A 16725-nucleotide genomic window follows, 5' to 3' on the forward strand; every position below is an offset into this window, starting at 1 on the left:
AGAAGAGGCTCACGCAGTCAGTTCAGGACTTTTTAAAAGAGATGGATGGTTCTCGTTGACTGTGGCCACCTGAGTGGTCTCCTTTCTGCTCAGGAGCTGTCTGTCTCTGCCTACAGAATCAACTAAGTCAGTGAATCAGGGTCCCCTCTCTTTCATATTTGAAATACACATTGTCGAACTCCTCTTCTCCACTTCACTTTTTTATCCTAGACTTCTTGCAGTTGACAGTTGTCAGTTGTCATATGACAACTGCACTCATGGCCCCTATTCTGACAGGCTCTGGCATTGCTGTTTCCTGACTCATTTCTCTCCGTGGATTAATTTAGAGGTTGCCCTCTTTCTGCGGTTCCAAGGTGGGAGCTTACAGGGAGAAGTCAGGCAGGCTTCCCGCAGGAACCCTGTAAAATGAGTTCTGTGGGGAAGCTTCCCTCTGGGGCGCTGACCCCTGAGTGCCCTGTGGACCTCTCCGTCTCAGAAGTCAGCCCTCTTTAGCTGTGCCCCTGGATTTGGAGGCATTGCTTTGACCTTAAACTTTAAAATGTATCTATCTTACTTTGCAGATGACTTCTGAGACCTTGACCCCTAGATGTTTATACTGATAATGCAACAGTACAATGTTTTGGGTTGCTTGTCAAGCCGGCTGATTATAGAGATGCAGTAACCAGGACCCAGATGAGAAGCCAGTTTAAATTATTAATGGAGGTTGTTTACAGTGGTCAGGGGACTTCTAATTAGAGGAAGTAATTTTATGAAATTACTGGCAAATTTAGAAGAGTAGCATAGGTTCAATTGTAGTGCATTGAACTGTACAGGGTATTTAAAGTAAGAAGTGAAAATCCCTCCCCACTTCTCCAAGCCCATCTGCTCCCACTACTGCTGTGTCCTTTTAAAGTGTTTAACACACACACACAGTTTTGTTTGTCTGTGGGATTATTTGTTGATATTTTTAATAGGATTGTAGTATATGTCCTTTTCTGCAACTTGCTCTATGTTCCCAGCTTTCCACTCACTGGCTGCCTCTCTGAACCTCAGTTTCTTCATCTGTTAAAACGGGGATAATAATGACGCCTATTTCATGGGGCAGATGGGAGGTATACATAGCTTAGACCAGGGCCTGGCACACTGCCCACACTCCAGGGGTAGGAACTAGTGGCAGTGTCATCTCAGTCTTTTCAGTGACTACCTAGCATTTCATTAGATGGTCAATCAAAAATTTTTTAATTCAAGTATTCCTCTTTGATGGCTTCTAAGTTTTGCTTAACCATAAGTAAGACCACAAAATGTCCCTGCTATTGCACTAAGGTTTATAAAGTTAGTGACCTGCTCCGGTCAGGGTATCAGTTCTAGTGAATGAATTCCAGGCGTGGCCAGGCCTGGGGTTTGGGACTCTCTGGTGAGAGGTGGAAGAAGGGGTCCAGTGTGGAGAGGTTCATATTCTTCTGTTCCCAGCAAATCGCCATTGCTCGGGAGGGTGACCTGCTGACCAAGGAGCGGCTGTGCTGTGGTCTGTCCATGTTTGAGGTCATCCTGACCCGCATTCGGAGCTACCTGCAGGACCCCATCTGGCGAGGCCCACCACCCACCAACGGCGTCATGCACGTGGATGAGTGCGTAGAATTCCACCGGCTCTGGAGTGCCATGCAGTTTGTCTACTGCATCCCCGTGGGGACCAATGAGTTCACAGCTGAGTGAGTACCTCAGGGAAGACAGTCCCCCCACCTGTGAATCACCAGGCTGCCAGAGCTCAGTCCAAACGGTGGGCAGGGATGGGGTTTTCCACCCCATTTATCAGGTGACATAGACTAACACCAATGCTGGACCGGAGTGGATGGCGCCCATCTCATGGGTTCATGGGCCTGAGAGGACACAGGATGAATGGACATCAGACACAGTATTGAGGTTGCTTGGTAACAAGGGCAGGAAGGATGACAGGTGTCCGAAAAGGGAGACAAGTGGGTTACTGGCATTTAATTCACAGACATTGCCTGGGATTCAGCTTTTAGAGGAGAGAAGGGGACATTCCAGGAAAGGCAACAAGTGGCTGGAGGCAGAGGTGGAGTGTGGTCATGAGTGTGGGCTTCAGGGCTCAGTACTTCTCTGGGACTGGGGGCTGGGCTGATGGAATGGGCAGGAGGGAGTCTTGGTGGGGTTTGGCATTAAGAACCTCACTGCCCACTTCACCCCCAACAAAACTCCAGGGTTCATGGAATAGAGACAGGCTTCCCTGGCTGAGGTTAGGCCCTGACTTTCTCATGGTGGCCTGTCTCATAGGCCTGTACTCCTGAAAAACGGGGTCTTTAAGAGTGATCCAGTCCTGTCCTCAGAGAAGGCAGAAGCAGAGGCCAGTTCTTCTTCACTCACCCAGCCACCTCAGGACCAGCGGTGAGGAAGCAGACCAGGCCTGCCCTCAGAGCCAGGGGCTCCAGAGAAAACGCAGGACGGCCAGAGGCTTCCAGAGGACGCAGTGTTGGGCCTGGGCTGGGAAGGCTGTTTTCAGATTAGTCACTGGGCCTTGGCTACTGCTAAAAGACCAGGAAGACAGCAGAGAAATGACCCACCGCCTCCCAAATTGGCCAAGTTGCTGTTGAGGGCTAGGGGCATGTAGGCTGTGCCCACGAGGACTCACGGCGTGTCCCCCAGCCCTCCACACACCCTTGTCCACTCCCCGTGCCCCTCCCCCGCCCTCTCAGCCTGCGCTGGCCAGGTGGACTCCTGGCTTGAAATGGCCATGCCCCTCACAGGAGTTCCTCTGGCTCCTTTATAGAGCCAAGACATATTCGCAGCAGAATTTTAATCAGCCACATAAATCATAAGGGCTAGTTGGATTTTTTTCTGCAAACTTGTTTTCTTCAAAGGTTCTGTTTCTGACATCAGGGGGGTAACAGACTGATTCCTCTTTGTGATTAGAAGGACTTAGAACTACAATCCCTGGGAGAATGAACCCATGCTCACCTCCCCTTGTACGCATCTCACAGATGAAGAGAACTGACGGAGACTGGCCTGCTCACTGGCTGTACTCCTGGCCCGAGGTGAGGGCCCCTCCCTCCCCGCCTCTCACCCCAGCCGCTTCCTCTCCCCCATCCCAGGCAGTGCTTCGGGGACGGCTTGAACTGGGCTGGCTGCTCCATCATCGTCTTGCTGGGCCAGCAGCGCCGCTTTGACCTGTTTGACTTCTGTTACCACTTGCTAAAAGTCCAGAGGCAGGACGGGAAGGATGAAATCATTAAGAATGTGGTAAGCAGCTCGTGGCTGGGGCCTGGGAGATGGGGCCAGGCCTGGCGAGCAGGCTTTCACCTGAGGAGGGTGAGCTGCTTATGGAGCCGACCCCACACACCGCCAGTGGGCAGGGACACTCGGCGGCTGGGGACCTTCTTGTAGGAAACCAGGACTCACTTGCTCACAACCCACGGGGATGAGTCAGGTCAGCCCACAGGGCAGGGCTGGGCCCCAGTCCTGAAATACTCCTTCTCTGAGCCAGTCTGGTGCTGCTAATGCTGGTCCCTCATCACACGAACTAATACTGCCCACGGAAGTGGTGCAGGGACGGGACAGGTGCTGTTGCAGGTCAGCAGGGCTGCTGTGGGAGCATGGACAAGGCTGTCTAAGCCAGCCAGGGGGCCAGGGAGCGGGCACAGAGAAGGCTCCCAGTGGAGACGAGGTTTGGGCTAAATCCAGAATGACCAGCAGCAAATAGCCAGGCAGAAAATGGGGTGCAGGGTCGGGAGGTGTTCCAGACAGAGTAACAGCTAGAGCAAAAGTGCAGAGGCATGAAGACATGTGGCTGGAAGGAAAGGGGGTCTCCAGGACCAGCTGAAAGGAAAAAGAGGCAGGATTCACCTCATAAAGGGTTTTTTTTTTGCCAGTGTGGTAGAATATCCATACATAAAATTTACCATTTTAGCCATCTGATGTGTAGAGTGACATTAGGTACACTCACATTGTGTGGCCATCACCACCATCCATCTCTAGAACTTTTCAGCTTCCCAAATTGAAACTCTACCCATTAAACACTAAGTCCCCGTTCTCCCCTCCCTAGGCCTCAGGTAACCCCCCTTCCACTTTCTGTCTTTATGAATTTGACTGCTCTAGGTAATTCATATAAATGGAATAGTATAGTATTTGTCCTTTTGTGGCTGCCTAATTTCACTTAGTATAATGTGTTCAGGTTTCCCATGTAGCATGTGTCATAACTTCCTTCCTTTTTAAGGTTGAATAATATGCTATTGCATGTATATCCCATATTTTGTTCTATCCATTCACCCACTAATGAGCACTCACCTTTTGGCTGTTGTGAATATTACTGCTATGATTGTGTGTGTGTACAAAATGTGTGTTGAAACCCCTGCTGTCATTTCTTTTGGGTATATGCCTAGAAATGAAATTGCTGGATCACCTGGGAATTCTATTTTTAAGTTTTGAGGAACTGCCATACTGTTTTCCACAGTGGCTGCACCGTTTTACATGCCCTCCTGCAATACGTAAGAGTTCCAACATCTCCATCTCCTTCCCAGCACTTGTTATTTTCTGGGGGGATTGTTTTGGCAATAGCCGTCCTAACAGATATGAAGGGTCTCATTTTGGTTTTGATTCCCATTTCCCTAGTAATTAGTGATGTTGAGCATCTTTTCATTTGCTCATTGTTTATTTGTTTATCTTCTTTGAAGAAATGTCTATTCAAGTCCTTTGCTCATTCTTTATTTGGGCTGTTTCTTTTTGTTGTTGAATTATGGAAATTCTTTATATATTTTGGATAATAATAATCTCTTATCAGATACATGATTTGCAAACATTTTCTCCCATCCCAGAGGTTGCCGTTTCACTCTGTTGAGAGTGTCCTTTGCTGTATACAAGTTTTTAATTTCGATACAGTCCAATGTTATTTTTCTTTTCTTACCTGTGCTTTTGGTGTCACATCCAAGAAATCATTGTCAAATTCAATGTCATGAAGCTCTTGATCTATATTTTCTTTTAAGAGTTCTATAGATTTAGCTCTTATGTTTAGGTCTTTGATCCATTTTAAGATAATTTTTTGTATGTGGCATAAGGTAAAGATGCAGCTTCTTTCTTTTGCATGTGAATATCCAGTTGCCCTGGTACCATTGATGAAGAGACCATCCTTTCTCCTCCACTGAATGGTCTTGGCACCCTTGTTGAAAATCATTTGACCACATATGGAAGAGTTTCTTTTTGGGCCCTCAATTCCATTGGTCTGTATTGCTATCTTCATGCCAGTACCACACTGCTTTGATTACTGTAATTTTGTAGTAAGTTTTGAAACTCACAAAGGATTTTATGGCCAGAGTTTTGATTGCCAAGCTCTGGGAACCCATAGAAGGTCTCTAAGGAAGAAAGTGACGAAGCATCGGGACCCTGGACCCTGACCTCACTGAATTCTTCTCTGCTTGTTTTATCCCTCTATCGCCCTTTCCTGCCCCTAACCTGCACAACCCTGTCTCCTTCTGCAGCCCCTGAAGAAGATGGCGGATAGAATTAGGAAGTACCAGATCTTGAACAATGAGGTTTTTGCCATCCTGAACAAGTACATGAAGTCTGTGGAAACAGACAGCTCCACCGTGGAACATGTGCGCTGCTTCCAGCCGCCCATCCACCAGTCCCTGGCCACCACCTGCTAGGCCGAGGTCCTGCAGACCCTCGACTGGGAGAAGCAGCAGCAGGAGAGGAAACCATGGCCAGCCTGCACCAGGGCTGACGATCGCGTGCGGGATGGACCTAGAAGCGGACAAGAACCTCCCCAAACACATCTCCACCTCCCAAGGGCTGGGCCGGTGCATGCTCTTCCCTGACATCTCCATGGTGGTTTTCCCATAGTGTAAATGAAAAACGAAACAAAACAAAAAAAGAAACAGGGCACTATGTGCTTTTTTCCCTTTTTTCCCTGAGCCGTGTGAAGAGCCCTAGTTCCACTCTTTTCCATCTCACAGTCCCACCCTACATCCATGGTTGCTTCCCAAGACCTCCTCCCAAGATGACAACACCCTACCCAGTGCTCACATGTGACCTCAGGACTGAAGTCTCAAGAGATCAAGAAAAAGAGCGTGGCCACGCCCTGAGACAGCAGTCTGGCCTGACAGGCGTGCCTCCACTTACTGGCTTCTTCACCTCCTCTGGCTCCCTCCCCCCATTTTCCCAGGTGGCAGGCATCTCCTCCTGCTCTGGACACCAGGGAGGCTACCACCAAGAGTGCTCCTGAACCAGGCGCAGGGGCCGGGGTGAACAGGGGGCAAGGTTCCCAATATTGGAGCCGTGGTCGATGGTATTGGGCCTGGCCTTCTGCAGATTCCCCAGACCACACCCTAACTCCCCTCTCAGGGCACTCCCAGGGAGAACTCAGAAATGTACTCACAACCATGTCCCACTGAGTGGAATTGGGGCAGGAAGATGGTCAGGCGCCCTGTGTGGAGGCAGTATTTATGAACACAGCCAGGAATCTCAGAGCCCCAAACAGAAGGCAGTTAGACCATGGTGAGATGGCCCCTTTATTCATTAAACAGACACATGGTGAGCTCCAAGCCTCCCAGGGCAGTGGGCACCAGGAACACAGTCTTGACCAAGTCAGGCATGTGCCGCCCACAGGCACTGGCAGCCAAGTTAGGCACCATTTCTTTGCTCAGACTCATCAGGGGAAACTCCCACCAGAAGGAAAATACTAAAAAGGTACTTCAGCAAAAGCCAAAAGCATATATATTAGGGTCAGGGAGGTGAGGTGTACAAATAACCCTCATAAGTTAGCCTTTAATCCCAACATGCGCCCCCAAAAAAGAGTCCTGTTTTAGTGAGCCAGGACTTTCATTGTCTCGGAAGCTGAAAGATGCTTGGGACATTTTGTCTTTTGCTGTCAACTTCATTAATGTTTCTTAACTTAGATTTGGAGGTACGGAGCATATCCACAAGGGCAGATCTACTTCCTTTTCCCAGGCTGAACCAGACTTCCTTGCAGAATCTCCTTCCATGCATGGGGAACCTGTTCAGAAGGATGGAAGCCTTGGGGAAGTGAATGTTGATTACAGAGCACCTCTTCAAAGGGAGACTGTGACCTGGAGTTCGTAAGAAAATATAAAGTGAGGCATTTGATATTTCTCTCCCAGCCCAGAGAGGAAAAGAAAAGAGAGAAAATAGAATAATAAGGATCCTGTCCCTCAGGGTGGATGAGTGGGAAGGGTCACCATTAATCAGATGCCCATTCTAACCCCACGGGAAGGGCAACGACGTGTCTGTAGGAAGAGGTTTGTGTGATACACTCTGCTCACCAGGGAGGAGAAAGGTAGGGCTCGCCAAGTGTGGCCCAAAGGCCGCCTCCATTAGGGCCGCTGAGGTCAGCACACTAGGTGCAGTCTCCCGGACCCCGCCTCACACCCACTAACTCGGCATCTCTGGGAGTAAGGTCAAGAAATGAGCACTTTCCACAGTCTCTGAGTTGTTCTCTTGCTCATGCAAGCCTGTGGACCACTGCGGTGGAATCCTCTCTCCTGCTGACCTTGGGCTTTGAGCTCCCACTGAGCCATGAAAGAAAACATTAGTAGGGAAGGAAAGTGGGTTAAAGTGGAAGCTCCTGTCTGGAGCTGCCCCTTCCTATTTTGATGCCTAATTTTTTTCTCTTGATGACAACTGATGTGTCCCGAAGGCAAAGAGAGGTGAAACAACATGGTAGAACACGCCTTCAGACTGACATGACACCTGTAAGCTCCAAGCCTTCCAAATCTTCAGCCCTACCTGGGAACAGCAGCTCTTTCAGACGTGATGAGCTATGAAGTCTTAGAGTTCATTCCAAGTCCCTGACCGTTGCTTTTGTGGGGATTTGAATCATCGATACGGTGAGATTGCTTTTGCAACAACCCTCCCTTCCCACCCTGCATTCATAACCCTGAGTTTGACCCTCTGGGCAGAATCCCATTATTGTCAAGAGACTTGATCCCAGTAAATTGAGGTCTTCACCTTCAGCACAGACATTTCATATCCCTGGCTTGCCAGCAGCCTTTATTTATGAATACCAAACAGGCTTAATATTCTTTCCTCCTTGATATTACTGCCGCCTCTTTTTTTGTGTGTGTTTAAGAACCATAAAAAGAAAAATCTTAGGTTTTAAAAAGTTTTAAAAAAATTGTTTCAGAAATTGTCAAATGTACCATATTTGTATTAAGAGTTGTTGGGGATTTTTGTACAATGAATTTACATTTATTTATGGTGACATATTTACGCTTGTGATCAAAGAACAATGTTAAATTCTTAAATCATATTTGCTATGCAGCTGAAGACGATATTTTGCTTTGTATTTTGGGTACCTGTGTTAAGTTGATAAACATTTCCATCTCCATTAAAACTGCTTCCAACTAGTGAAACCAGCATCCTGGTCTCGATTCCTTGTCCTGCTCCAGTGCTTACTGATTTGGGGAAGGCCACATCAAATCCAGTGACTGAGGAAACAACCTGCGAGAGGGGGGAGTCTCCTCTTTACAAACTGATTCACACTAGGCAGGGTAGAGGTGATAGTTCCTGCTCTTAGGAATTTCATAGTCCCATTGAATGTAAGTCTGTTCCCAAGATCCCTTGTTTTAAGAAGAATGGGAACTAATACATCAGGCCTGAAGTGCATGGGCACCGCAGTAAATCTTGTTCAGCTATTCCTTTGACTCAACCACAATCAATTTTAAAAAATAGGTGTTACATCCTACTTTTGACAGAGAGGCTATGCAACGTGTTTATTTTCACAGTTACTAAGTGACAGCTCTGATCTGAACCGTCTCCAAGACTGGGCTTTTGCTGTCACACTACAATGAACTAATCAGCCAGGCCAGACCCCAAAACTAGACTTAAGGATTTGGTCACCCGACTTTTTTGGACTTTGGGTCATAAGGTTAAGCACAGTCTGACAAGGAGAGGGGCCAGCGCAGTGGCAGGAAAGTTCCCAGGCCAAAGGTCCCTGGAAACCTCTCATACTTATCAGAAAGGATGACGCTAGAACTACACTAGGAGGATGTGTTTAAGCAGTGCGCAGAACCTCACATTTTACACACCACCACATTTCCTTAACACTGTCCACAAAGATGAGTCCTAGGGCATACGTGTCACTCCCACTGCTGTGGCCTTAAGCTGCCCTCTAATATCTCAATGCCTCAGATTCCAAATCTTCATGTTGGACACAATAATCTGAGGTCCTTTCCAGCTCTGATATCCTGGTTTTAGGTAATGTCGCAATGGGGTACTTTGAGGGGCCTGACTACTTCCCAAACTCAAAATCACCCTCAGTCATGTGTCACCAGCTCCAAGGAGTCTCATCATTAGTGGTTCAAGCTAGTGCCCTTGGAGGACTGTTAATCCCAAGGCTCGGTGAGAAGAGGATGCCATGGTCAAATGAATTGGGGAATGCTTCATACTCTCCGTCCTTGAAGATCCTTGGTGCTCTGAGTCTGGCAGAACCTAATCAGCCTGGATTAACACTGCATCCCCTCGTGGCCATGACCTTAGAGTCTTTTTCTCTGTGACCCTAATGATCCTCTCATGGAACATGCTTTGAAGAACACTGGGCTAAGGACATGGAAGTCCATGTTAAGATGTAAAGAAAACTCCCAACAGGAGAGGGACCCTGACACACAGGCAATCATGACACTCGGCCACAGTTAGGGAAGCAGGGACCTAGCAAAGGACTGAGGGATTCCAGGTGAAAAGGTGAGGTGTTTCATGATGGGGGAGAGAGGGGTAGTGGAGTATATTCATTTTCTCAGGCTACCATAACAAAATGCCACAGACCAGCTGGCTTAAATAAGAGAAACTTATTTTCTTACAATTCTAGAGGCTAGAAATCCATGATCAAGGTGTGACGGGGCTGGTTTCTTCTGCGACCTCGCTCCTTGGTTTTTAGATAGCCGTCCTCTCTGTGTGTCTTCACAGGGTCTTCTGTTTGGGTGTGTCTGTGTCCCAGTTTCCTCTTCTTACAAGGCCACCAGTCATATTTGATTAGGAACAATTCATATGACTTCATTTCACCTAAATTACCTCATTAAAAACCCAATCTCCAAATATAGTCCCATTCTGAGGTACTGGGGGTGAGAACTTCAACATAGGAGCAGGGGGCACAGATCAGCTCCTAACTCTGGGGAAGAGGAGAGAGAGATCTGGGAAAGAAGCTGTCCCAGGGGGCCCTGGGTGTTGAAGTCTGGGACACCATTGCTTTGAAAAACTCTTCTTGAATACTATTTGCAACATTATGTAAGATTAAAAATTGGTCATGGCCACAGACCTAAAGGAAGGAATGGGGTGGCAGGAGAGGAAAAAATGCATACCGCGTGTTGAGTGTGAAGATGGGGAGTCTAATAATCACTAGCAGTTACTGAATTTTCTCCATGCCAGGCCTCAGAAAAAGCAGTTTTATTAAATGCTTTACTTACTTAAACCTCACAGCTTATAGAAGGTAGGTACTATTATTTACTCCCATCTTACAGCTGGAGATAACTGAGGCACAGGTCTCCAAGATGGTAAGGGATGGAGCTAAGAGTCAAAACAATAAGTCGGAATCCGGATCCAAGCTCTTACCACTAAGCATGTCACAGTATGCTATGTGGCACCTCTATCCCAAGGGTTCCCAGGGGAATTTGGCAAGATCAGAAGAAAATGTTCTTTCAGCTGGAGTAAGATGGAGAGGATGGGAGCAGTAGCAGAGAGGACTTCATGGAAGAGGTTCTATTTCTGCCTAACTTGAGAAATGAGAATTTGGATGTATGAAGGTGGAGGCACCAAGAGATTGAAGGGAAGTAATCTACCAACATCAAGGGCTGGCCAAGAGATAGCCCTGACTTTCTGCAGTTTTGATTAGGTTAAACATGCTCTTGCCCCAGCACACTTTACCAGGCCCTAAAGGTCACACTCATGTACAATGATTTATTTCCTTAAAAACACTACGCATATCAGACAAGTAGTGATGCTATAGCATCTTACTACAATGATGGACAGTGACTGCAGTGGGCTGGGTGGGGGGACCTGATAATATGGGTGAATGTAGTAACCACAATGTTGCTCACGTGAAAGCTTCATAAGATTGTGTATCAATGATACCTTAATAATAAAAAACATATCTCTGTCACCTGAAATCTGAAATCTGAAGCTCAGTCCTGTCTCAGTGCAACCTGTAATCCCAAAACATCCAGTCTGTCACTGACACTGTTCCTGCCCCAATGGAACCTTTTTCCTTTTCTGTTGCTCTCATCCTTGAAACAAAAGGCTTTCGCTTCCAAGTGCCATGAAGATCTCTGCAGGCCGTGGACGCACCCGCTTGGAACTGCCGGGCAACTTGAGCTGCACAGGCATGTAGGCAATGAAAGGAGGGCAAGCCTGTGATAATGACATGTGAGAACTCTTTCAGCCAGAAATCCAGGAGTATTTTTGTGCCATATCCAGCACATGGTTTGAATTTATTACGAGGAAACATGATTACAACTGTGCTTTCTTTTGGAACAAAAAAAATTTACATACAGTATTTTATGGAACCGTTTATTAAAGATAGAACATCTAATGAAACATCAGATTTCACATTATAGCGACTTTAAGACAGTGGCTAACAAAATGCTGGCAAAGTGAATAGATTTAGTTTAGACAAGGTAAAAGATGCACTAAAAGAGTTAATGAAAATCACAGAAGATCATCAATGAGTGAATTGTGGTCTTGGGGGAATATAAATTTTGAATTTACATAACCATAGTTATTTGGTATAAACTATTGCTATTATTTACATTATAAAAATTACAAGGCTTTTAAGAGAATTAAAACATATTTCTACCAATTTTAGAGAAACTGGCTTTCCTAAATGAAAATGTATATGAAATAGGCAACAAAAGTGGCATTCTGATGAAATATAAAGAAATTGAAACTGAAATAGAAATGTTTTGCATGACTAAGAAAAAGAAGATTCATATACAGATAATCCCAAATTAACTTGTTAACCAACTATTTTTTTGGCCATTATCACAGGTACAAAACACAGTCTTGATTGAAGGAAGTCAGAACAATGAATCACATACTGCTTTTAGGAAGGTTTCCTTGTAATATACCAGAACTGAAAAATTTGAAAGAACAGTTCAAGAATTACTGTATGCTCTAGATATTGCTTAAGAGACAGTGAAAATTGTGATAAAAGGGATATTTATGTAATATAATTTACATAGCAAAATGAAAATATAATCTTTTCTGTAATAGCAATAATTATATGGGACCTCATTACAGTAGTTGAATGCAATATGTAAAATGCATGGTTTCATTTCTGAATCTAAGTTTTGCTTTAAAAATCTTATTGATGGTGCTACCCCTTATCAGAGCAGAATTTCTTCAAACTGAAATTAAGAAACTAAGTGTTACAATGACTCAAGAAAGGTTGTCTAATTTGGCATTACTGATAATAGGACACAAATTCTATGAAAACCTTGATCATAGAGAGTAGATCTTAAGTGTTCTCACCAGACCAAAAAAAAAAGGTTATTATATGATAGATGTATTAGTTAATTTGCTTGTGATGATCATGTCACCATGTATATGTACATCAAAACATCACATTGTACACGTTAAATATGTAGTTATTTGTCAATTACATCTCAGTAATGCAGGGAGGATGGATCTTGATTATAAAACATAATGATGCTACGGCAAGGAAAAATGAAATTCATAATGTAAATACAGATTTATGAATTACCTATGTCTTTATTTTATCCATCCAAACCCTCTGGCCTTGCAACAGAACACCCAGAAACATGCAATGGTAAATTCAAGTCATTTTCAGTGTTTTTGCCAACTTTCAGTCATATATGACCCATGACTTCACATATACCTTCTTTTGTGTTATAAAGGATTATATTTTGTTGTCAGGGAGACACAGCATATTACCTAACAGTTTAATTGCATGAATTAGAACTTTTAATTACTTAGAGACATGTGATCTGTGGCACTTTTGTCCCAGACCCTGCAGAGGGTGGAGGGGCGCTGGCTCTGATGCTGCCTTCAGTTCCCCTAAAGAAAATAAAGCCAGGGAGGTGGGGGGAGAAAGGGACAAAGACATGTTTGCTTCCCTCTAGGGGAGGAGGAGACTAACTAGCCCCCAAAGCCAGCCCCCACGTCCCCATCTGGTTTGATTTACTCTGATTTCCTCAGTCTGCTCTTTCTCAGCCTGTTCCCGGGGTCCCCAGATACTGCACTGTCTGGCTAGGCCAGGCTTCCGGCAGAACGGGGAAGGCGGAGGGTTTCCCTGGGAAAATATGCTGTGAGATGCTATCAGAGCTAAAAATATGCAGCCCCTAAACTCCACCTTCATTAGTCAGAATAAAATGCAGGGATTTCTGCCTTCTGGCGTTTCAGACCAGCAGGAAAAGGAGGTCGCAAAGAGCCCCTGGCTAGGACTTTCTTAAACACTCACTGGCAAGGAGCCCGGCTCTAAAACTCATTAGACTCATTAGCAGCTGCAGTGGGCACGGGCCTGGCTCTCAGCAGGACAGCCTCCTCGGGGCAACGTATCCATGGCTGCCACACATTCTCGTTTAATTCACTCCTCCTGTCATCAGCATCCCCATTTTATACTTGGAGAACCTAGACTCAGGAAACAATAGAAGTTAAACACCACACCACTGGCCTTTTTCAGTTCATCCTGGGGCCCCAGGCTCCCCCATGTCCCCCCAGATGCTCACACCTGCCCCTACCTGACAGGATTGCTCACCCCCACCCCCAACATCCCCTCCCTGTCTTCACAGACATGTGTCACTTAAAATGCCCCTTCCTACTCCTAGAGGCCAAGGTCTCAGTTGCTCTGTTAAATGCTCTCCACCCATTCTGTACTTGGCCTTCTTACCACTCATCAGTTACAGTTTCATGTTGGTGCTCTGACCATTGAATGACTACAGTGTGTGAGTGTAGGTGTTGCCTCTGTCTTACTCCCCCTCCTAGTGCCTGTGCCTTCACAGCAGGTGACACATCAACCATGTTCCATCTGGGTCTGTCGAATCAGCCCTCCCCGGCGCCTCAAAAGAGCTTGCCATGTCATTGATGTAAGCAAGTTAGCTGGCCTTCAAATAGCAGCTGTTCATCAAAATGAAGAAAACGAAGACTTACTTAGTTGTTAGGCACCCACTGTAGATTTAAAGCTGTACCGCACAGGGTGGCAGGACAGAGGAGGAGGTGAGGTGGAGGCAGGTGGGTCGGGGACCACACAGGAGAGGCACAGAGTGAGGGATGGCGGTGAGCTCTGGGGGACAGCCTGCTGGTAAATTTCCCTCCCTGGGGACCCTTCTCAGCCAAGAACGGGGGCAAATGAAAGAGAGGAACTGCTTAAATGCTGGGTTATTGAAAACCCAGCTCTGCCAGGGACTAGCAAGTTCTTAATCTCCCTGAACGGCAGGTTCCTTATGGATAAGAACAGCAACAGTGCTAGGCCTACTTCTGCCATTGCTGCAAGGACAGAATGACAGTACAACAGTCCCCACTTACCTGCGGTTCCGTTTCAGCTACCTGCTGTAAACCGTGGTCTGGAAGCTCGCGACTCTCCTGACGAGTCACCAGAAGGTCAATAGTAGGCTAGCAACATCACAACGCCCGAGCCATCACGTGGGCATTTGTCATTTCACATCACCGCCAGAAAAAGGGTGAGTACAGCACAACAAGATATTTTGAGAGAGAGACCACATTCACGTTAACTTTCTTTACAGTCTAATGTTATAATTATTCTTGCATTATTGTTGTTAACCTCTTACTGTGCCTAATTTACAAATTAAGCTTTATCATAGGTGTAGGTGAAAGAGTATGTGCATGGTCAGTACTACCTGAAGTTTCAGGCGTCCACTGGGGGTCTTGGAACGTACCGCCCACAGATAACGGGGACTGCTGTGTGCAGGGATCACCTTAGCGCCGCACCTGGCGCACTGTCTGTGCTTGATAACTGGAACTGACTCAGGAAGAGGGTTTGGCAGCCAGAGTCACTCATTTCTCCCTCTGCAGCCAAATGCCCATTTCCTTCTTTCCAGCCTGGATTTCCACTCAGGACTCCCCAGAGGGGGTCAGACTGTACCTGGAAGATCTCAACACCCCACCCCTCATTCAGTCCAAAGACATTTTTCAACAGATTCAAGAACCCAAATGCCAAGATGAGGAAGAAGGCACCAGTTAGAGTGGACTGGCACAGAACCCAGGAAGCCATGAGGTCAGATTGGGTTGTTCCTATAAACCAGAGGGGAGAAGGCAAAGCCTCTTTCCCCCTCCCAGCCCCACCTTGGCAGGCCGTTTAGCTCCTAAGAGGAAACCATAATTAATTCACAAGACCTGGAGTCTGAAGCCAGGTGTCTCTGGATGGGAAAGATTTGGGGAATCAAGCACCTTCCCACTCTCTTGGTGCAAATGAGAGGATGCAGCCCTGTATTAGTCTCCTATTTCTGCTTTAACTAATTATCATCGAATTAATGGTTTAAAGCAACACAAATTTATTATCTTACAACTATGGACATCAAAAGACCAAAGTCTTCTGACTTAGTCACTAGACTAAAATTAAGATGTTGGAAGAGCTGGTCGCTTCTGGAGGCTGCAGGGAGCAATTTGCTCCTTGCCTCTTGCTGCTTCTAGAGGCTGCAGGTTGTGGCCGAATCACTTCAGTTGCTGCTTCCATGCTTAGTGGCCTTCTCCTCTGACTGACAACCCTGCCCCCTCTTATAAGGACCCTTATGATTACATCAGGCCCATCTGGGTAACCCAGGATAATCTCCCCACCTCAAGACTCTTAATTTAATCGCATCTACAAAGTCCCTTTTATGATGTAAGATAACAAATTCACAGATTCCAGGGATTGGGATGTGAATATTTGGGGAGAGGGAGTTAATATTCAGCCTACCACAAACCTTTTGGGAGGAATCAACATTTTAAATAATCATACGCTTTAACCCAGCAATTCCACTTCTAGAATTTCTCTGACAGGTACAACTGTATACATGTATAAAGGTTTATGCTAAGAAATGTCCATTGTAGCAGAGTTTACAATACTGAAACCTGAAAATAACTTATTCTACTGATAATCATTAGAAGCATAATTAAGTTATGAACTATTCATAAGTTAGAATATTCCAAAAAGACACAGTGTTCTAAAAATAATGAAGTCTGTTCATATGAATTAATATGAAAAAATCTATATGACACATTTAGCTTGATGAAGAGCAACTTGAAACATATCTATGTAACATGATCCCATTTTTTAGAGGAATATATTTTATTGGATGGGGGTGTAATTTCTGGATAGACACCAAGAATCTGTTAGCAGTGGTTGCTGCCTCTTGATTGTGGGGTAGCTAGTGAACTTTTTTATCCTTCATTGTATGCCCTTCTGAACTATAAATTCTTTTTTGTGTGTATAATAGAAGTGTATATGACTCTTATAATTTAAAATCCTTATGTTCCAGCTGAAATTGAACTTTCTGAGCATAAAAGGGATGGGGGTATCACAGCTGCGAGGTCATCTTTAGAAGCTAGGATCAGGATGCCTGAGGGAGAGAATGAATCTCCTTTTCCTGTAACTTCAGCTCCCAGCCCCTCCTGCCTCCAAAGCCCCTCTTACAGGAGCTAAGAAAACAGGACAGTTAGTATAAATTGTGGCACTTCGGTGTCACACAGGCCTGGGTTTGTGCCCTGGTGCTACCCCTGACAAGCTTTGCGGGCTTAGGCAAGACTCTCACAATAAGCCTCGATGTGTAATGAGGG

At 45.8% G+C, this 16725-nt stretch overlaps 1 protein-coding gene across 1 annotated transcript in view; it reads left to right on the forward strand.

Moving 5' to 3' along the window:
- CYFIP2 (cytoplasmic FMR1 interacting protein 2) overlaps window positions 1-8357 on the forward strand; it is a 127888-nt gene extending 119531 nt beyond the window's left edge. The window contains exons 30-32 of the mRNA XM_036913222.2: window positions 1450-1688; window positions 3087-3234; window positions 5466-8357. Coding sequence (XP_036769117.1) covers window positions 1450-1688; window positions 3087-3234; window positions 5466-5633 — 555 coding nt within the window. The 3' untranslated portion in view covers window positions 5634-8357. The remainder of the gene's footprint in view (window positions 1-1449; window positions 1689-3086; window positions 3235-5465) is intronic.
- The last annotated feature ends 8368 nt before the right edge of the window (window positions 8358-16725 follow it).

The sequence above is a fragment of the Manis pentadactyla genome, chromosome 2 (assembly GCF_030020395.1).
Source record: "Manis pentadactyla isolate mManPen7 chromosome 2, mManPen7.hap1, whole genome shotgun sequence".
NCBI classification, from domain to species: Eukaryota; Metazoa; Chordata; class Mammalia; order Pholidota; family Manidae; genus Manis; species Manis pentadactyla.